Genomic DNA, 23,458 nt, shown 5'->3' with positions numbered 1-23,458 from the left:
GAAACTCCTCAAATACAGGTGTGCCAAGCTTGTAGCGTCATACCCAAGAAGACTCGAGGCTGTAATCGCTGGCAAAGGTGCTTCAACAAAGTACAGAGTAAAGGGTTTGAATACTTATGTAAATGTGATATTTCCGTTTTTTATTTTTTATAAATTAGCAAAAATGTCTAACAGTTTTTGCTTTGTCATTATGGGGTATTGTGTGTAGATTGATGAGGGGAAAAAACAATTTAATCAATTTTAGAACAAGGCTGTAACCTACCAAAATGTGGAAAAAGTCAAGGGGTCTGAATACTTTCCGAATGCACTGTATATACAAAAGTATGTGGACACCCCTTCAAATTAGTCGATTAGGCTATTCCAGCCACACCCGTTGCTGACAGGTGTATAAAATCAAGCACACAGCCATGCAATCTCCATAGACAAACACTGGCAGAGCTCAGTGACTTTCAACGTGGCAACATCATAGGATGCCAACTTTCCAACAAGTCAGTTCGTCAAATTTCTGCCCTGCTAAAGGTGCCCCGGTCAACTGTAAGTGCTGTTATTGTGAAGTGGAAACGTCTTGGAGCAACAATGGCTCAGCCGCGAAGTGGTAGGCCACACAAGCTCACAGAACTGGACCACTGAGTGCTGAAGCACGTAGCACATAAATATTGCCTGTCCTCGGTTGCAACACTGACTACCGAGTTCCAAACTGCCTCTGGAAGCAACGTAAGAACAATAACTGTTAGTCAGGAGCTTCATGAAATAGGTTTCCATGGCCAAGCAGCCGCACACAAGCCGAAGATCACCATGCGCAATGCCAAGTGTCGGTTGGAGTGGTGTAAAGCTTGCCACCGTTGGACTCTGGAGCAGTGGAAACGCATTCTCTGGAGTGATGAATCACGCTTCACCATCTGGCAGACGAATCTGGGTTTGGTGGATGCCAGGAGAACGCTACCTGCCCGAATACATAGTGCCAACTGTAAAGTTTGGTGGAGGAGTAATAATGGTCTGGGGCTGTTTTTTCATGGTTCGGGCTATGCCCCTTAGTTCCAGTGAAGGGAAATCTTAACGCTACAGCATACAATTACATTCTAGATGATTCTGTGCTTCCAACTTTGTGGCAACAGTTTGGGGAAGGCCCTTTCCTGTTTTAGCATGACATTGCCCCCGTGCACAAAGCGAGGGCCATACAGAAATGGTTTGTCGAGATCGGTGTGGAAGAACTTGACTGGCCTGCACAGAGCCCTGACCTCAACCCCATCGAACACCTTTGGGATGAAATGGAACACTGACTGCGAGCCAGGCCTAATCGCCAACATCAGTGCCCGACCTCACTAATGCTCTTGTGGCTGAATGGAAGCAAGTCCCCGCAGCAATGTTCCAACATCTAGAGGAAAGCCTTCCCAGAAGAGTGGAGGCTGTTATAGCAGCAAAGGGGGGACCAACTCCATATTAATGCCCATGAGTTTGGAATGAGATGTTCGACGAGCAGGTGTCCACATACTTTTTGTCATGTCGTGTATGTTTTATTTAATCTAAATGCGTAAATACACTGTTCCCTCGAAATGCATTCCATTGCTAGCCCATCAATATGATACTGGCATTCAGGCTTATATGTATTTCAGCCAGATAAGGGAATGAATCCTCCACGTTCATGGTTTATGATGCCAAGTCTTCCTCTGTAGATTTGTTTAAGGCAGGCAGACACATGGTTGGTTATTACTCTATTGGACTCTGTTCCATCCACCGCCGTTTGTGTACTGGCTCAGGTTTCTTGTTCCCAGAATCTCTCACCCTATCCAGGCATTTAACTATGCCCTCGGGCAAACTGTTCGGCTTCTCCCTCCTCTACTTCTAAAGTTGACAAGAGGGAGGCATTGGTTCTCACATCACCAAAAATATCCATTAACTGTCCTGGCATAATATCAATGGGTCAGAGTCGTAGTCCCCTTTATTCTATGTACCCAACGCACTAGAAGACCAGTTCTTAAAGCCTTTAGCCGTATCCTTATTCTAGTCCTCCTCTGTTCCTCCGGTGATGTAGAGGCTAACCCAGGCCCTGCAGCCCTCAGTATCACTCCTACTCCCCAGGCGCTATCATTTGCTGACTTCTGTAATCGCAAAAGCCTTGGTTTCCTGCATGTAAATATCAGAAGTCTACTTCCTAAGTTTGAGTTATTCACTGCGTTAGCACACTCCGCCAACCCTGATTTTCTAGCAGTGTCTGAATCCTGGCTTAGGAAGGCCACCAAAAATTCTGAAATTTCCATCCCCAACTATAACATTTTCCATCTAGATAGAACTGCCAAAGGGGGTGGAGTTGCAATCTACTGTAGAGATAGCCTGCAGAGCTCTATCATACTATCCAGGTCTGTGCCCAAACAGTTTGAGCTTCTACTTCTAAAAATCCACCTTTCCAGAAATAAGTCTCTCACTGTTGCTGCTTGCTATAGACCCCCCTCAGCCCCCAGCTGTGCCCTGGACACCATATGTGAATTGATTGCCCCCCATTTATCCGCAGAGTTCGTACTGCTTGGTGACCTAAATTGGGATATGCTTAATACCCCGGCCATCCTACAATCCAAACTAGATGCCCTCAATCTCACGCAAATTATCAACGGACCTACCAGGTACAACCCTAAATCCGTAACCATAGGTACCCTCATAGATATCATCCTGACTAACTTACCCTCTAAATACACCTCCGCTGTCTTCAACCAGGATCTCAGCGATCACTGCCTTATTGCCTGCGTCCGTAACGGGTCCGCGGTCAAACGACCACCCCTCATCACTGTCAAACGCTCCCTAAAACACTTTAGCGAGCAGGCCTTCCTAATTGACCTGGCCCAGGTATCCTGGATGGATATAGATCTCATTCCGTCAGTAGAGGATGCCTGGTTGTTCTTTAAAAGTAATTTCCTCTCAATCTTAAATAAACATGCCCCATTAAAAAAATACAGAACTAAGAACAGATATAGCCCCTGGTTCTCCTCAGACTTGACTGCCCTTGACCAGCACAAAAACATCCTGTGGCGTACTGCATTAGCATCAAATAGCCCCCGCGATATGCAACTTTTTTAGTTAGGAACCAATATACACAAGCAGTCAGGAAAGCAAAGGCTAACTTTTTCAAACAGAAATTTGCATCCTGTAGCACTAACTCCAAAAAGTTTTGGGACACTGTTAAGTCCATGGAGAATAAGAGCACTTCCTCCCAGCTGCCCACTGCACTGAGGCTAGGAAACACTATCACCACCGATAAATCTACAATAATCGAGAATTTCAACAAGCATTTTGCTACGGCTGGCCATGCTTTCCACCTGGCTACCACTACCCCGGCCACCAACTCTGCACCCTCCGCTGCAACTTGCCCATGCCCCCCCGCTTCTCCTTCACACAAATTCAGACAGCTGATGTTCTGAAAGAGCTGCAAAATCTGGACCCCTACAAATCAGCTGGGCTAGACAATCTGGACCCTTTCTTTCTAAAACTAGCCGCCAAATTGTCGCAACCCCTATTACTAGTCTGTTCAACCTCTCTTTCGTAACGTCTGAGATCCCCAGAGATTGAAAGCTGCCACGGTCATCCCCCCTCTTCAAAGGGGGTGACACTCTAGATCCAAACTGTTACAGACCTATATCCATCCTGCCCTGCCTTTCGAAAGTATTTGAAAGCCAAGTTAACAAACAGATCACCGACCATTTCGAATCCCACCGTACCTTCTCCGCTATGCAATCCGGTTTCCGAGCTGGTCATGGGTGCACTTCAGCCACGCTCAAGGTCCTAAACGATATTATAACCGCGATCGATAATAGACAGTACTGTGCAGCCGTCTTCATCGACCTGGCCAAGGCTTTCGACTCTGTCAACCACCGCATTCTTATTGGCAGACTAAATAGCCTTGGTTTCTCAAATGACTGCCTCGCCTGGTTCACCAACTACTTCTCAGATAGAGTTCAGTGTGTCAAATCGGAGGGCCTGTTGTCTGGACCTATAGCAGTCTCTATGGGGGTGCCACAGGGTTCAATTCTTGGGCCGACTCTTTTCTCCGTGTATATCAATGATGTCGCTCTTGCTGCTGGTGACTCTCAGATCCACCTCTACACAGACGACACCATTTTGTATACATCTGGCCCTTCATTGGACACTGTGTTAACAAACCTCCAAACGAGCTTCAATGCCATACAACACTCCTTCAGTAGCCTCCAACTGCTCTTAAACACTAGTAAAACTAAATGCATGCTCTTCAATCGAACGCTGCTGGCACCCGCCCACCCGACTAGAATCACCACTCTCGACGGGTCTGACCTAGAGTATGTGGACAACTACAAATACCTAGGTGTCTGGTTAGACTGTAAACTCTCCTTCCAGACTCACATTAAGAATCTCCAATCCAAAGTTAAATCTAGAATCGGCTTCCTATTTCGCAACAAAGCCTCCTTCACTCATGCTGCCAAACATGCCCTCGTAAAACTGACTATCCTACCGATCCTTGACTTCGGCGATGTCATTTACAAAATAGCCTCCAACACTCTACTCAGCAAATTGGATGTAGTCTATCACAGTGCCATCCGTTTTGTCTCCAAAGCCCCATACACTACCCACCACTGTGACCTGTACGCTCTTGTTGGCTGGTCCTCACTACATGTTCGTCGTCAAACCCACTGGCTCCAGGCCATCTATAAATCACTGCTAGGCAAATCCCCGCCTTATCTTAGCTCATTGGTCACCATAGCAGCACCCACCCGTAGTCTGCGCTCCAGCAGGTATATCTCACTGGTCATTCCCAAAGCCAACACCTCCTTTGGCCGCCATTCCTTCCAGTTCTCTGCTGCCAATGACTGGTCATGGGACGAATTGCAAAAATCTCTGAAGCTGGAGACTCTTATCTCCCTCACTAACTTTAAGCATCAGTTGTCAGAGCACCTTACCGATCACTGCACCTGTACACAGCCCATCTGAAATTAGCCCACCCAACTACCTCATCCCTATATTGTTATTTATTTTGCTCTTTTGCACCCCAGTATCTCTATTTGCACATAATCTCTTGCACATCTAGCATTCCAGTGTTAATACTAATTGTAATTATTTTGCACTATAGCCTATTTATTGCCTTACCTCCATAACTTGCTACATTTGCACACACTGTATATATATTTTCTTTATGTTTTTTTACCCCATATGTAACTCTGTGTTGTTGTTTTTATCGCACTGCTATGCTTTATCTTGGCCAGGTCGCAGTTGTAAATGAGAACTTGTTCTCAACTGGCTTACCTGGTTAAATAAAGGTGAAATAAAAATAAATACAAAAAATGCTGGATGGACTCCTGATGCTTCTCTGATAGGCTCTCCTGGTAGAGTCGTAGTCATTTCACTACACTACTTCAGATAGAAAGGATCCTCCTGCACTGATGCGTCTTAGCACGGTGTGCCTAAATCACTAAACCACGGGCTGTTTCTGTTATGCAGATTTCCTTTTAAACAGGATGCTCTCTAGAGTGACAAGAATCATGCTTAGTAAGCAAATGCACTTCTGAAACTGAGATGGCATTCTGTTGGGTTGCATCGATGACAGGGCACATCTGAAAGCATTGTGTGAGGAATAATCTATCTTGAGCGATGGGTTTGTTTGAGGAAGAGGAAAATCCACTGTGCTCATTCAGAGTGGAACCTATCCCCCTTGCCTAGTCAGCTAAGTCAGTGTGGAGTAGAGAAAATGTATGACTTTGATCAAGACATTAATTATGGGATTCATATTTCTCCAAATCTGGCATATACAGTGGGGAGAACAAGTATTTGATACACTGCCGATTTTGCAGGTTTTGCTACTTACAAAGCATGTAGAGGTCTGTAATTTTTATCATAGGTACACTTCAACTGTGAGAGACGGAATCTAAAACAAAAATCCTGAGAATCACATTGTATGATTTTTAAGTAATTAATTTGCATTTTATTGCATGACATAAGTATTTGATCACCTACCAACCAGTAAGAATTCCGGCTCTCACAGACCTGTTAGTTTTTCTTTAAGAAGCCCTCCTGTTCTCCACTCATTACCTGTATTAACTGCACCTGTTTGAACTCGTTACCTGTATAAAAGACACCTGTCCACACACTCAATCAAACAGACTCCAACCTCTCCACAATGGCCAAGACCAGAGAGCTGTGTAAGGACATCAGGGATAAAATTGTAGACCTGCACAAGGCTGGGATGGGCTACAGGACAATAAGCAAGCAGCTTGGTGAGAAGGCAACCACTGTTGGCGCAATTATTAGAAAATGGAAGAAGTTCAAGATGACGGTCAATCACCCTCGGTCTGGGGCTCCATGCAAGATCTCACCTCGTGGGGCATCAATGATCATGAGGAAGGTGAGGGATCAGCCCAGAACTACACGGCAGGACCTGGTCAATGACCTGAAGAGAGCTGGGACCACAGTCTCAAAGAAAACCATTAGTAACACACTACGCCGTCATGGATTAAAATCCTGCAGCGCACGCAAGGTCCCCCTGCTCAAGCCAGTGCATGTCCAGGCCCGTCTGAAGTTTGCCAATGACCATCTGGATGATCCAGAGGAGGAATGGGAGAAGGTCATGTGGTCTGATGAGACAAAAATAGAGCTTTTTGGTCTAAACTCCACTCGCCGTGTTTGGAGGAAGAAGAAGGATGAGTACAACCCCAAGAACACCATCCCAACCGTGAAGCATGGAGGTGGAAACATCATTCTTTGGGGATGCTTTTCTGCAAAGGGGACAGGACGACTGCACCGTATTGAGGGGAGGATGGATGGGGCCATGTATCGCGAGATCTTGGCCAACAACCTCCTTCCCTCAGTAAGAGCATTGAAGATGGGTCGTGGCTGGTTCTTCCAGCATGACAACGACCCGAAACACACAGCCAGGGCAACTAAGGAGTGGCTCCGTAAGAAGCATCTCAAGGTCCTGGAGTGGCCTAGCCAGTCTCCAGACCTGAACCCAATAGAACATCTTTGGAGGGAGCTGAAAGTCCGTATTGCCCAGCGACAAAGTTTCTGTACCAAATATTAAGTTCTGCTTTTCCAATGTATCAAATACTTATGTCATGCAATAAAATGCAAATGAATTACTTAAAAATCATACAATGTGATTTTCTGGATTTTTGTTTTAGATTCCGTCTCTCACAGTTGAAGTGTACCTATGATAAAAATGACAGACCTCTTCATGCTTTGTAAGTAGGAAAACCTGCAAAATCGGCAGTGTATCAAATACTTGTTCTCCCCACTGTATATACAATTTTGTATGTGTCATAGGCCAAGACCTTTATAAGGCAGGGATATTGTATTGCTTGTATTCAGGAAGTCTGCTTCAGGGGGAAAATGACATTCATTTAAACCTGGATTAAGGCACATAGGCCTTTCATCAAATGAATGTCCTGTGTGCAGGATAAACTTATGTGCTGCGTCAGACGTTTTCCCAGATCAGGGCTGCAGTGTGCCAGAGAGGAATTCATAATGATCGCCATGGTGCTGCTTCCTTCCTTATGACTCTTTGTAAGCTGTCAGCATTTGGAGCCACTGTTGATCGGTGCTACATTTCAATGCTGTTAATTTGGTCTATTTCAGGACATACTGTAACTTGCCATGTCTGATCCCATTGGCTCCTGCTGTCTTAGCATTAATTGTCTGGGATTGTGAATGGTATGCTGTTTTAAAATGATTGCAAAACCTGAAATGTTGACATGCCATGGTAGAGCTTAGTGAACGTAATGTACTGTGAGCAGTATGGGGGCTGATAGCATCTCTCTCTACAGCTCTTAAACTTCAAGAGTCCCTTTTGCATGTGCTTAAGTACTTTTTATACTTTTCAGACTAATAATAATATTTTGAGGGGTGCTTATATTTGTTCTTTTACACACAAGTGTGTAATGGAAATGTATTTCTTGCATATCCCAACTCCCCCGGAGACACCCGCAGGGAGTGGGGTCACAGCCAGGGTCACCATTGGACACTGGTATACTGTTTGAGCTCTTATTTCCTGATACCAGAAGGTATGTCTCGCATGAGTAATGTCAAATTGCCAACCTATACCCGATTGTCAAACTGCGCCACTGCAATACAAGGTGTATCAAACCATTAGTGTTTAACATCAACTAATGCATTATCACAATGATATTCTGCCTCACCACTTTAGGTTCATCCAAAGATTCCTGTTGCCACTTAGATACAATCATATTGTGCATTGCTGTACATGTCTAAATGCTGGTATTGAATGTCTGTTGACGAGGTACATATTGATCCAAGGCTGTGTAGTGGCAGACTTGAAACTAAATAATGTAGTTTCCGGATGGTGAAGGACCTAGAAAAGGGTTACTGGTCTTCTTTTACTGGAAGACCTTTGATGAGAATATATCTATGGAATCCACCGCTCCTGATAATGCAGTAGCAGAACTAGACTGTTTATTTACTTCGTACATGACTTTAATGTTTGTTTTCATGTCACATATACTGTATAATGAATCAAGGGGCATAAGAACAGTTTGTCAAATGTATTTTTGGCTACTAAGTACCAGTGCAATCAGAGTCTCATAGGCAGTCAGTATTCACCCAGTGCCCTATAAAGGAATGATGACTGTTTACTATTTCTGGCAGACCTTCAGTCAGTAGCATCCGAGACACTCTACCTGGGTCATATTCTATACAGTAACCAGACAGGCTCAAAGTTCTGCCAGAATCTGGAGTCTGAATTAATGGATTGTCTAAGACAACAGCAGTATTATAACTCAATGAAACTCCAGGGCTGAAACATTTTAAATCCAGTCTCAGGTCCAGGCCGTGAGATAATTACATTTTATTTCTGGAATTTATCCCCATATCTCTGTATTTGAGTATTCCCAACAATTGTATGTATTTATTTATTTATTTATTTATTTATTTATTTTACCAGGCAGGTCAATTAGGAACAAATTCTGCCTGGCAAGCGGCATAAGGCCTCCTGTGGGGAAAGGGGGGGATTTAAAGTGTAAGACAAGACGGACAACACAGCAATATATCAGAGACATTTGTAATGGCATTACAATAATGCATAATAATACATTTTCATGACTTACGTCATCCTACTATATATGAATTTGCCTATTCCTATTGGGATGTCATAAAGAATACATGAAAACACTGATCAATTCCAGGAATATCTAGCTAGTCAACCATCATGAGTCACATTCACATTCACAGAGCCTTGGCTGCTGCTATCAAAATAGTTTCCACCATTTAACATGCCAGTCTGCTCCAGTGTGTCTGCCTGGACAGGCTTCCTGCCTGTTCGCAGAGCCATTGGGTTTAACTGGACTTCATCGTTAGCAGCTCTATGCATGTCATGGATGCGCCACTGAAGGACATCAACAACACCAAAATCAGCCTTTCAGATAGGTGGGTGGTATTTCATTGTCATTCCGGAGACTTAAACTTTAGCTGTCGCCTTAAATCGCTTGGATTCCTCCACTTGGGTATCAAGTAACACACACGTTGGGATTTCAAATGAGTGTGGTGTAATGCACACAGACTGAATAAATCAATGGACTTCCTTAGTGCTGAAACACATGCTCTCTTCTTACTTTACACAGACCTGCTTGCTGTTAAAGACATACATAATCCTCATGCATTATTTATTGAGTGAAATGGGTTGTGTTTTTATTTATTTATTAAGATTACATGCTCCTCTTCCCTGGTTTTCCATTTCCCTGCTTTTTTCATTATGAGATGGTTAGTATCAATCTGTCGTATTTAGTGTGGTGCCACTTTTGCATTTCTTATTCTAATGGTAAATAATGCATGGAGTGACTGTTCATTTTAAATCTGTCTCTGCACCTTGCATGCTATTTCCAAGGTTTGCTTGTTTATTGCGTGTTATTGCATTTTGGCTAGTCATGTTTTAGAGATTTAAAGTTTACAGAATAATAATAATATATAATAATATGCCATTTAGCAGACGCTTTTATCCAAAGCGACCTACAGTCATGCGTGCATACATTTTTTTGTGTATGGGTGGTCCCGGGGATCGAACCCACTACCTTGGCGTTACAAGCGCTGTGCTCTACCAGCTGAGCTACAGAGGACCACCATAATCTACAATACTTTCTTGATCCTTACCTAAATCAATCCAAGTTCATTTCACAAACATTTATTTGACTACCATTCTCTTTGGGATATATAGTACTTTCCTTATGGAACATATGAACACCTTAGTGTCCTTACCATATTCATTTTTCTCCAACGTCATGATCTGATTCAAGTGGTTAGTCACTCAGTCAATGTTTCTGGTTCGCCACCAGTCAGTGCTGTAAAACCAAACTGACAATATTTAATCTGCTTGCTGACTCAACATCAATGTCTGTTCACCATTTCACTTGACTCACCCTTTTACCGTTTTTTGTGATTAACTGTGTTTTCCTCCAATATTGAACCATTTCCCAGCATGAAGAATGTGTGCTCTGCATTGGATCGGTATGAATCAATGATCTGGCAAGATAAAAAATAAATACAATGAATGGCTCCTGCATTTTTAATGATTATACAGATAATACAGACAGAACAGGTAGAGGGAAAAACACACACTGATCCCCTACCAGATCAAACCCATCCCAACACCCCATGCTCTAACAGAACACACTGATCCCCTACCAGATCAAACCCACCCCAACCCCCCCATGCTGCAACAGAGTCCCACCCCAAAACCAGACTTAAAGCAGGTATGATATAGAATTTGAGTAATATAATAAAAAATTTAACAAATAATCAGATATAATCAAACATAAAGTAAGCAGGAGTAAAAATAGTGATATGAATTCTAATTTGGGTTGGTTTATGAAGTTGTGAAATTAGCTGGGTCCATGTCTTCTACAAAGGATAGGAAATGAGGCCAGATATTATACAGTGAGGGGAAAAAAGTATTTCCCTGCTGATTATGTACGTTTGCCCACTGACAAAGACATGATCAGTCTATAATTTTAATGGTAGGTTTATTTGAATAGTGAGAGACAGAATAACAACAAAAAATCCAGAAAAACGCATGTAAAAAATGTTATAAATTGATTTGCATTTTAATGAGGGAAATAAGTATTTGACCCCCTCTCAATCAGAAAGATTTCTTGCTCCCAGGTGTCTTTTATACAGGTAACGAGCTGAGATTAGGAGCACACTCTTAAAGGGAGTGCTCCTAATGTCAGCTTGTTACCTGTATAAAAGACACCTGTCCACAGAAGCAATCAATCAATCAGATTCCAAACTCTCCACCATGGCCAAGACCAAAGAGCTCTCCAAGGATGTCAGGGACAAAATTGTAGACCTACACAAGGCTGGAATGGGCTACAAGACCATGCCAAGCAGCTTGGTGAGAAGGTGACAACAGTTGGTGTGATTATTCGCAAATGGAAGAAACACAAAATAACTGTCAATCTCCCTCGGCCTGGGGCTCCATGCAAGATCTCACCTTGTGGAGTTGCAATGATCATGAGAACGGTGAGGAATCAGCCCAAAACTACACGGGAGGATCTTGTCAGTGATCTCAAGGCAGCTGGGACCATAGTCACCAAGAAAACAATTGGTAACACACTACGCCGTGAAGGACTGAAATCCTGCAGCGCCCGCAAGGTCCCCCTGCTCAAGAAAGCACATATACAGGGCCATCTGAAGTTTGCCAATGAACATCTGAATGATTCAGAGGAGAACTGGGTAAAAGTGTTGTGGTCAGATGAGACCAAAATCGAGCTCTTGGGCATTTTACATTTACATTTTTAGTCATTTAGCAGACGCTCTTATCCAGAGCGACTTACAGTTAGTGAGTACATACATCATTTTTTATTTTTTTTATACTATACTGGCCCCCCATGGGAATCGAACCCACAACCCTGGCATTGCAAACGCCATGCTCTACCAATTGAGCTACATCCCTGCCGGTCATTCCCTCCCCTACCCTGGACGACGCTGAGCCAATTGTGCGCCGCCCTATGAGTCTCCCGGTCGCGGCCGGCTACGACAGAGCCTGGATTCTTTTTTTATTTATTTATTTATTTTTATTTCACCTTTATTTAACCAGGTAAGCCAGTTGAGAACAGGTTCTCATTTACAACTGCGACCTGGCCAAGATAAAGCATAGTAGTGCAATAAAACAACAACACAGAGTTACATATGGGGTAAAAAACATAAAGTCAGAAATACAACAGAAAATATATATACAGTGTGTGCAAATGTAGCAAGTTATGGAGGTAAGGCAATAAATAGGCTATAGTGCAGAATAATTACAATAGTATTAACACTGGAATGCTAGATGTGCAAGAGATTATGTGCAAATAGAGATACTGGGGTGCAAATGAGCAAAATAAATAACAATAACAATAAATAACAATAACAATTCGAACCAGGATCTCTAGTGGCACAGCTAGCACTGCGATGCAGTGCCTTAGACCACTGCGCCACTCGGGAGGCATCAACTCAACTCGTCGTGTTTGGAGGAGGAGGAATGCTGCCTATGACCCCAAGAACACCATCCCCACCGTCAAACATGGAGGTGGAAACATTATGCTTTGGGGGTGTTTTTCTGCTAAGGGGACAGGACAACTTCACCGCATCAAAGGGATGATGGACGGGGCCATGTACCGTCAAATCTTGGGTGCGAACCTCCTTCCCTCAGCCAGGGCATTGAAATGGGTCGTGGCTGATGGGTATTCCAGCATGACAATGACCCAAAACACACGGCCAAGGCAACAAAGGAGTGGCTCAAGAAGAGGCACATTAAGGTCCTGGAGTGGCCTAGCCAGTCTCCAGACCTTAATCCCATAGAAAATCTGTGGAGGGAGCTGAAGGTTCGAGTTGCCAAACGTCAGCCTCGAAACCTTAATGACTTGGAGAAGATCTGCAAAGAGGAGTGGAACAAAATCCCTCCTGAGATGTGTGCAAACCTGGTGGCCAACTACAAGAAACGTCTGACCTCTGTGATTGCCAACAAGGGTTTTGCCACCAAGTACTAAGTCATGTTTTGCAGATGGGTCAAATACTTATTTCCCTCATTAAAATGCAAATTAATTTATAACATTTTTGACATGCGTTTTTCTGGATATTTTTGTTGTTATTCTGTCTCTCACTGTTCAAATAAACCTACCATTAAAATTATAGACTGATCATGTCTTTGTCAGTGGGCAAACGTACAAAATCAGCAGGGGATCAAATACTTTTTTCCCTCACTGTAGAATATAATTGCAGATCCACTAATGGGAGGAGCACATTTTCTCTAGCTTGAGATGTTGCATGACTTCCTTTATCCAATGGCTAAAAGTAGGAGGAAACCGATCCTTCACAGCCATTCAGGTTTGATAATAGCATGCAGTGTCTCTAAAGCACTCAGGCTGACACACTAAATCCAATATGTTTACCTTATTTTCAGCACTTCTGCTGGGCTAGAATGGGGTTTGAAACATTAAGAAGAGCAAGGAACTATTCTCTGTCACCCAAATTACATGATACCTGGACTGATTTTGCAATGTACCGAAATGTACTGCATGGTGTTTCTATGAAACTGAAATAGAACACATTCTTGGCAGATGTGGCACATTCTTGGAAGATTTAATTCAATTAGCTATGATCAATTAGCTTTGATGATTTCCTTGTGGCCCAGCACACAGTTTGACGTACATCCGTGTTCATTAGGGCTATGATCTGTGTTTGTTGTCAGGTTGCTATGACAGCCTAAGCCACTGATATACAGTGCCTTGCAAAAGTATTCATCCCCCTTGGCGTTTTTCCTATTTTGTTGCATTACAACCTGTAATTTAAATGGATTTTTATTTGGATTCCATATAATGGACATACACTAAATAGTCCAAATTGGTGAAGTCAAATGAAAAAAATAACTTGTTTGTGGTGCGTGCATATGTATTCCGCTATGCTATGAAGCCCCTAAATAAGATCTGGTGCAACCAATTACCTTCAGAAGTCACATAATTAGTTAAATAAAGTCCACCTGTGTGCAATCTAAGTGTCACATGATCTGTCACATGATCTCAGTATACAGTTGAAGTCGGAAGTTTACATACACTAAGGTTGGAGTCATTAAAACTCGTTTTTCAACCACTCCACAAATTTATTTTAACAAACTATAGTTTTGGCAAGTCGGTTAGGACATCTACTTTGTGCATGACACAAGTAATTTTTCCAACAATTGTTTACAGACAGATTATTTCACTTATAATTCACTGTATCACAATTCCAGTGGGTCAGAAGTTTACATACACTAAGTTGACTGTGCCTTTAAACAGCTTGGAAAATTCCAGAAAATGATGTCATGGCTTTAGAAGCTTCTGATAGGCTAATTGACATCATTTCAGTCACTCCATCATTGGAGGTGTACCCGTGGATGTATTTCAAGGCCTACCTTCAAACTCAGTACCTCTTTGCTTGACATCATGGGAAAATCAAAAGAAATCAGCCAAGACCTCAGAAAAATTATTGTAGGCCTCCATAAGTCTGGTTCATCCTTGGGAGCAATTTCCAAACGCCTGAAGGTACCACGTTCATCTGTACAAACAATAGTATGCAAGTATAAACACCATGGGACCACGCGGCCGTCATACCGCTCAGGAAGGAGACGCGTTCTGTCTCCTAGAGATGAACGTATTTTGGTGCGAAAAGTGCAAATAAATCCCAGAACAACAGCAAAGGACCTTGTGAAGATGCTGGAAGAAACGGGTACAAAAGTATCTATATTCACAGTAAAACGAGTCCTATATCGACATACCCTGAAAGGCCGCTCAGCAAGGAAGAAGCCACTGCTCCAAAACCGCCATAAAAAAGCCAGACTACGGTTTGCAGCTGCACATGGGGACAAAGATCGTACTTTTTGGAGAAATGTCCTCTGGTCTGATGAAACAAAAATAGAACTGTTTGGCCATAATGACCATCGTTATGTTTGGAGGAAAAAGGGGGACAGTGTCAAGGCGTGCTGTAGGTGCAGTGGCGGAATCAAACGCAGGATGCAGACGGATAATCCAACAGACTTGTATTAAGCCGAAACACGGCAAACGGACAACACTTGCCCGAAGGCGAAATACGCACGAAGGCGAAAAATAAACAAACAGCGCACAAACAGGTGCGGAAACTCCAGCGCAGTGGAGAGAAGCTCAACCGAGCAAAAACACGTCTGACAACAATCAATAATACACAACACCTGACAAACACAACGGGAACTAAATAGGACACTAATGACACTAAATGAAAACAGGTGTGACAACACTCAGACAAAAGCAAACGAACATGAAACATACAACGGTGGCAGCTAGTATTCCGGAGACAACGAACGCCGAAGCCTGCCCGAACAAGGGAGAGAGGCAGCCTCGGCCGAAACCGTGACAGTACCCCCCCCCTTGACGCGCGGCTCCAGACGTGCGCTGACTCCGGCCTCGGGGACGACCCGGAGGACGCGGAGCCGGGCGCGTCGGGCGCCCACGATGGAATTCCGTCAGGAGAGACGGGTCCAAAATGTCACTCCTCGGCACCCAGCACCGCTCCTCCGGACCGTACCCCTCCCACTCCACTAGATACTGGAGACCCCCCATCCGACGTCTCGAATCCAAGATGGACCTCACGGAGTACGCCGGTGCCCCCTAGATGTCCAATGGGGAGGGAGGAGTCTCCCTGATCTCACTGTCTTGGAGTGGGCCAGCTACCACCGGCCTGAGAAGGGACACATGGAACGAGGGGTTAATACTTTTATATTCAACAGGTAGCTGTAATTTATAACACACCTCGTTCAACCTTCCCAGGACTTTAAATGGCCCTACAAACCGCCGACCCAGTTTCCGACAGGGCAGGCGGAGGGGCAGGTTCCTGGTAGAGAGCCAGACTCGATCACCAGGTGCGTACACCGGTCCCTCACTGCGGTGGAGATCAGCGCTCGCCTTATGACGTCGGAGGGCCCGCTGCAGGTGGACGTGTGCAGCGTTCCATGTCTCCTCCGAGCGCCTCGCCCACTCATCCACCGCAGGAGCCTCGATCTGGCTCTGCTGCCAGGGTGCCAGAACCGGCTGGTAACCTAACACATATTGGAAAGGGGTTAGGTTAGTGGAGGAATGGCGTAGGGAATTCTGGGCCATTTCGGCCCAGGGAACGTACCTTGCCCACTCCTCCGGCCGGTCCTGGCAGTATGTTCTAAGAAACCTGCCCACATCCTGGTTTACACGTTCCACCTGCCCATTACTCTCCGGGTGGTAACCCGAGGTGAGGCTCACCGAGACCCCCCAACCGCTCCATAAAGGCCCTCCAGACTCTGGAGGTAAATTGGGGACCCCGATCAGACACAATATCCTCGGGTACCCGTAGTGCCGGAACACATGGGTGAATAGGGCTTCGGCAGTTTGCAGGGCGGTAGGAAGGCCCGGCATGGGGAGCAAACGACAGGCCTTAGAAAACCGGTCCACAACGACCAGTATAGTGGTATTCCCCTGTGAAGGAGGAAGGTCAGTAAGGGAAATCCACCGAGAGGTGGGACCATGGTCGTTGTGGCACGGGCAGGGTAGTAACTTACCCCTAGGCAGATGTCTAGGCGCCTTACACTGGGCGCACACCGAGCAGGAGGAAACATAAACCCTCACATCCCTTGCCAACGTGGGCCACCAGTACTTGGCACTAAGACAGTGCACTGTCCGGCCGATACCCGGATGTCCAGAGGAGGGTGACGTGTGAGCCCAATAGATCAATCGATCCCGAACCTCGAGCGGAACGTACTTCCCGACCCTCCGGGCACTGTGGTGGACTAGGGTCGGTGCGTACCGCCCGCTCGAGCTCAGCATCGACCTCCCACACTACCGGTGCCACCAGACACGACTCCGGCAGTATGGGAGTGGGCTCCACGGACCTCTCCTCCGTGTCATACCGCCGAGACAGCGCATCTGCCTTACCATTCTGTGACCCAGGGATGTACGTGATCTTAAAAGTAAACCTGGTCAAGAACATATTCCATCTTGCCTGGCGAGGGTTCAACCTCCTCGCTGCCCGGATGTACTCCAGGTTACGGTGGTCTGTCAAAATGAGGAAAGGGTGTTGAGCCCCCTCAAGCCAGTGCCTCCACACCTTTAGGGCCTGTACCACGGCTAACAGCTCCCTGTCCCCTACGTCATAGTTCCGCTCCGCCGGACTGAGCTTCTTAGAATAAAAGGCACAGGGGCGGAGTTTAGGGTGGCGCGCCAGACCGTTGTGAAAGCACGGCTCCTAGACCGGCCTCTGACGCGTCCACCTCTACCTGGAACGGCAAAGAGGGATCCGGATGCGCCAGCACCGGGGCCGAGGTAAACAGGTCCTTCAGCCTCCCAAACGCCCCTGTCCGCCTCGGCCGACCACTGCAGACGCACCGGACCCCTTCAAAAGAGACGTGATGGGAGCTGCCACCTGTCCAAAACCCCCGGATAAACCTCCGGTAGTAATTCGCAAACCCCAAAAACTGCTGCACCTCCTTCACAGTGGTTGGTGTTTGCCAATTACGCACGGCCGACACCCGGTCTACCTCCATCTTCACCCCTGACGCAGACAACTGATACCCCCAAAAAAGGAGACCGACTCCTGGAAAAACAGACACTTCTCTGCCTTCACATACAGGTCGTGCTCCACCAGCCTCCGCAACACTCTACGCACCAGGGCCACATGCTCGACACGGGTAGGCGAGTACACGAAATGTCATCAATGTACACAACCACCCCCTGCCCCTGCATGTCCCTGAAGATCTCATCCACGAATGATTGGAAAACTGACGGAGCGTTCATCAACCCGTATGGCATGACCAGATACTGTAATGGCCCGAGGTGGTACTAAAGGCTGTCTTCCATTCATCGCCCCTACCTGATGCGCACCAAGTTGTACGCGCTCCTGAGATCTAATTTAGTGAAGAAACGCGCCCCATGCAACGACTCAGTCATGGTCGCAATCAGCGGGAGTGGATAACTGTACTTCATTGTAATCTGATTGAGACCACGGTAATCGATGCACGGGCGCAAACCACCATCCTTTTTCTTCACAAAAAGAAACTCGAGGACGCAGGGGAAGTGGAAGGCCGTATGTATCCTTGTCTCAGAGATTCTTCTATGTAAGTCTCCATAGCTTTCTTCTCCTCTTGAGACAGAGGATACACATGGCTCCGTGGGAGCGCAGCTCCTGCCTGGAGGTCTATCGCACAATCTCCCTGCCTATGGGGCGGCAACTGCGTCGCCCTCGCCTTACTAAACGCAATAGCCAAATCCCCATACTCAGGGGGAACGTGCAATGCGGGCACCTGGTTTGGACTCTCCACCGAGGTAGCCCCTACGGAAACGCCCAAACATCTACCCACACACTGAGCAGACCACTCCATCAGAGCCCTCTCCTGCCACGAAATGGATGGGTTATGGGTACTCAACCAGGGCATGCCCAGCACCACCGGATACGCAGGAGAGTCAATCAGAAATAGCTGAATCATCTCCTGATGACCCCCCTGCGCACACATCCTAAGTGGCGCCGTGACCTCCCTGATCAAGCCCGTACCCAACGGACGGCTATCTAGGGCATGAACGGGGAAAGGAACATCAACAGGAAGAAGGGGGAATCCCTAACGCTAAACAAAACTTTTTATCAATAAAATTCCCAGCCGCGCCTGAATCTACCAGCGCCTTATGCTGGGAATGAGGTGCTACCTGTGGAAAACGCACAGGCATACAAAAATGTGCAACAGAGAGCTCTGGGTGAGTGGGGCGCCTACTCACCTGGAGGGAATCCCCAGTGCGGGACCTGTCGTCCTCTCCCCTAGGAGGCCATCCCCAGCACCTAGCCGCGGTGTGTCCTCCCCGACCACAGTTGGTGCAAGGGATGGACCCCCTAGTAAGCCGACCCCTCCTCTCTCTAGCGCCAGCGCCCCGAGCTCCATGGGGCACGGCTCGGAAGCGCTGGAGGGTGAAATGGACGGACCCCCTCGGAACGCCCCGCGGGTAGCTAGCAGGTTATCCAGCCTGATGGACATGTCGACCAACTGGTCAAACGTGAGGCTGGTGTCCCTACAGGCCAGCTCCCGACGGACGTCCTCTCGTAGACTACACCTGTAGTGATCGGCGAGGGGCCCGATCATTCCACCCTGCATCTGCCGCTAGAGTACGGAATTCGAGGGTGAACTCCTGAGCACTCCTCCTCCCTGCCGGAGGAAGACCAGACGCTCCCCCGCCGCTTTCCCCTCCGGGGATGGTCAAACACCGCCTTGAAGCGGCGGGAGAACTTCGTTGTACGTTATGGTGTCCGCGTCGATCCTCCTCCACCTCGCGTTGGCCCATTCCAACGCCTTCCCGGACAGGCAGGGAGATCAGGCGGACACGCTCTCATGTCCCGAGGGCGCCGGATGCACGGTGGCCAGGTACAGCTCCACCTGGAGAAGGAAACCCTGGCACCCGGCCGCGGTCCCATCGTAAGCCCTCGGGAGCGAGAGTCGGACTCCTCGGGGTTCTGGTGCGGGAATAGGCTGACTGGCCGATGGTGCTGGCACGGAGGGTGGCGGTGGAGGCGTCCCCCAGCCTCGGATGGTGGTGATCACCTCCTGCAGTGCGGTCCCCATCTGCAGGATCTGGTCCCCTTGCTCCCGGACCCTGTCCTCCAGAGTCGCCTGGGCTGCTGCGGCTCCTGCTGATTCCATTGTGGTGTATTATTCTGTCAAGGCGTGCTGTAGGTGCAGTGGCGGAATCAAACGCAGGACGCAGACGGATAATCCAACAGACTTGTATTAAGCCGAAACACGGCAAACGGACAACACTTGCCCGAAGGCGAAATACGCACGAAGGCGAAAAAGAAACAAACAGCGCACAAACAGGTGCGGAAACTCCAGCGCAGTGGAGAGAAGCTCAACCGAGCGAAAACACGTCTGACAACAATCAATAATACACAACACCTGACAAACACAACGGGAACTAAATAGGACACTAATGACACTAAATGAAAACAGGTGTGACAACACTCAGACAAAAGCAAACGAACATGAAACATACAACGGTGGCAGCTACTATTCCGGAGACAACGAACGCCGAAGCCTGCCCGAACAAGGGAGAGAGGCAGCCTCGGCCGAAACCGTGACAGACAGCTTGCAAGCCGAAGAACACCATCCCAACCGTGAAGCATGGGGGTGGCAGCATCATGCTGTTGGGGTGCTTTGCTGCAGGAGGGACTGGTGCACTTCACAAAATAGATTGCATCATGAGGAAGGAAAATTATGTGGATATATTGAAGCAACATCTCAAGACATCAGTCAGGAAGTTAAAGCTTGGTCACAAATGGGTCTTCCAAATGGACAATGACCCCAAGCATACTTCCAAAGTTGTGGCAAAATGGCTTAAGGACAACAAAGTCAAGGTATTGGAGTGGCCATCACAAAGCTCTGACCTCAATCCTATAGAAAATATGTGGGCAGAACTGAAAAAGCGTGTGCGAGCAAGGAGGCCTACAAACCTGACTGTTACACCAGTTCTGTCAGGAGGAATGGGCCAAATTTCACCCAACTTATTGTGGGAAGCTTGTGGAAGGCTACCCGAAACGTTAGACCCAAGTTAAACAATTTAAAGGCAATGCAACCAAATAATAATTGAGTGTATGTAAACTTCTGACCCACTGGGAATGTGATGAAAGAAATAAAAGCTGAAATAAATCATTCTCTCTACTATTATTCTGACATTTCACATCCTTAACATAAAGTGGTGCTCCTAACTGACCTAAAACAGGGAATTGTTACAAGGATTAAATGTCAGGAATTGTGAAAAACTGAGTTTAAATGTATTTGGCTAAGGTGTATGTAAACTTCCGACTTCAACTGTACATCATGTGTTTCTAAAATGTATCTCAAGTTTTAATGTCACAGTGAAATGCCTTTCTTAAAGCTCCAAACCCCAAAATGCCATAATCAATATCAATGGAGCACTAAAAATAACAAGGTAGAACAAAAATACACAACAAATAAAAATAAGAAGTAAGAACATGTGAAAGTAAGAAGCTATATACAGGGTCAGTTCCAATACCATATTAACAATGTGGAGGGATACTGGATCGATAGAGGTAGATATGTATAGGGGTAGGGTGACTAGGCTTCAGGATATATGATAAACAGAGTAGCAGCAGCGTAAATGATTGTGTGTGTGTGTGTGTGTGTGTGTGTGTGTGTGTGTACGTGCGTGTGTGTGTGTGTGCATACAGACGGTGCAGAAATAAAACACAAGGGTCAACTCAGTCTGTGTAGCCATTCTGTTAGATATTTAGCAGTCTTATGGCTTGGGGATAGAAGCTGTTCAGGAGCCTGTTGGTGTCAGACTTGATGCACCGGTACCGCTTGCCATGCGGCAGCAGAGAGAACAGTCTATTGCTTGGGTGGTTGGAGTCTAAAGATTTTACGGGCGTTCCTTTCACACTGCCTGATGTAGAGATACTGGATGGCAGGGAGCTCGGCCCCAGTGATGTACTGGGCTGTCCGCACCACCCACTGTAGCGCCATGCGATCGAGGGTGGTGCTGTTGCCATACCAAGCAGTGATGCAGCCAGTCAAGACGCTCTCAATGGTGCAGCCTGTACAACTTTTGGAGGATTTGAGGGACCATGCCAAACTTTTTCAAGCTCCTGAGGGGGAAGAGGCGCTGTCGCGCCTTCTTCACGACTGTGCGCGTGTGAGTGGACCATTTTAATTATTAGTGATTTGGACACCGAGGAACTTGAAGCTCTTGACCTGCTCCACTGCAGCCCCGTCAATGTGGATGGGGGTGTGCTTGTATGCAAATTAAAGTGGGTCTAGGGTGTCTGGGATGATGGAGTTGATGTGTGCCGTAACCAGCCTTTCAAAGCACTTAATGATTACAGATGTGAGTGCTACAGGGTGGTAGTCATTGTGGCATGAAGCCATCTTAAGACATGTGGGGATTACAGACTGGGACAAGGAGAGGTTGAAAATGACCTTGAATATACGTGCCAGATGATCTGCGCATGCTCTGAGAATGCGCCCTGGAATACTGTCCAGCCCCGCGGCCTTGCGAGTATTAAACCTGATTAAAGACTTTACTCATGTTGGCCTCGGAGAGCGAGAGGGAAATTAGAGATTTCCTACTGGAGTGCCAACTGGTGGGGTAAAGAAAAAACTACAACCTGGGTTCAAATTATTTTAAATACATTAACTGTGCGTAATTGAGCCTGCCTGATGCAATGGAACCAATGGAATAATCCCAAAACTGCAAACCCTGACCATCCAAGCAGACTCAATCTGTTGCTCTAAGTATTTCAAAGAAAACAAGTACTATTTGAACCCAGGCTTGATGACTGACTATTGGTCTTGGGACTTCACTGGCTGGGTTTAGAAGTCTTTTTACCTTTGAATCTCTCATTTCCCTTACATGTATGATACTATAATTCACTTTACTTGAAAGCAGCCGGATGCAGAGATAATTATGCAAGATGATGCCCTGGAAAATGTATTACAGTTCAATTAGAGTTCTGCCACGGTGTTCCTGTGAGAAAGCAGTCCAGCCACTCTTCTATTCACCACTACAAGCCATCTCAGTGATAATGCCTAGACGGAAAATGTTCTCAAATATAGTGTAGGAGGTAATCATAGGTGAACGTCAATGCATATGACCTAATTTTACAACATCCCAAGGCAGCTGCACAAGTGACGGGTGATTCTGTGGCTAATGCAGACAGGCATAATTGTCTCTGTGCTGTAAATGACTCTATTAGAAGAATACTTTGGGGGCTTCTTTAATTAAACTTCTCTGGCTTTCAGGTCTTTTCAATTACAAGCCTAAAAAACAGCCATTTGCCATCATTAAATGAGGATGTTTTTCACTTTTTTTTAATTTCAGGGTAGTGCTTGTGGAGAATATTCCAGAAGATGTTACCTTCTCTGAGAATGGTACGGCCCACCTCCCCCTCTCTGCTGGGCTGCACAGCCTGTTGGACATGGCCGTGGCTGGTCACTCTGTGGAGATTGTGTCACCTCAATGGAACCTGAACTCCTCCGACTATGAATCCAGCTTCCTACAATCTTCTAGGCAGGTAAGCAAAGCAACCAATCAGGTAGCCCCCCAGGCCAAGTAAAGCATTACTGTTTATCACACCTAGCCATAACGCTTACTTTACGTTGCAGTTTTACTTATGGTATTTTTCTTGTCAACAAAACCTGTTTTATTGGAAGATGCTCATTACTGTTCTTCCACCAAGAATACAAATAATGTACGTTTTATTGTCACATGCACAAGTACAGTAAAATGCTTAACTTGCAAGCTCTCCCCAACAGTGCACTTATCAATAAAATAGAATAACTAATTTTTTTTAAGTACCCTACCGGTCAAAAGTTTTAGAACACCTACTCATTTCAAGGGTTTTTCTTTATTTTTACTATTTTCTACATTGTAGAATAATAGTGAAGACATCAAAACTATGAAATAACACATATGGAATCATGTAGTAGCCAAAA

General features: G+C 46.1%; 1 protein-coding gene across 2 annotated transcripts in view; it reads left to right on the top strand.

Moving 5' to 3' along the window:
* The window catches only part of LOC121553448 (inactive phospholipase D5-like), a 54,957-nt gene that overhangs the window by 19,045 nt on the left and 12,454 nt on the right, over positions 1 to 23,458 (top strand). For both annotated transcript variants that reach the window (XM_041866552.2, XM_041866551.2), the window contains exon 3: positions 22,845 to 23,037. In XM_041866552.2, the coding sequence (XP_041722486.1) occupies positions 22,845 to 23,037 (193 nt within the window). The remainder of the gene's footprint in view (positions 1 to 22,844; positions 23,038 to 23,458) is intronic.

The sequence above is a fragment of the Coregonus clupeaformis genome, unplaced genomic scaffold (assembly GCF_020615455.1).
Source record: "Coregonus clupeaformis isolate EN_2021a unplaced genomic scaffold, ASM2061545v1 scaf0072, whole genome shotgun sequence".
Lineage (NCBI taxonomy): Eukaryota > Metazoa > Chordata > Actinopteri > Salmoniformes > Salmonidae > Coregonus > Coregonus clupeaformis.
The sequence above is the reverse complement of the archived record's forward strand: the minus strand, read 5'-3'. Positions and strand labels throughout refer to the sequence as shown.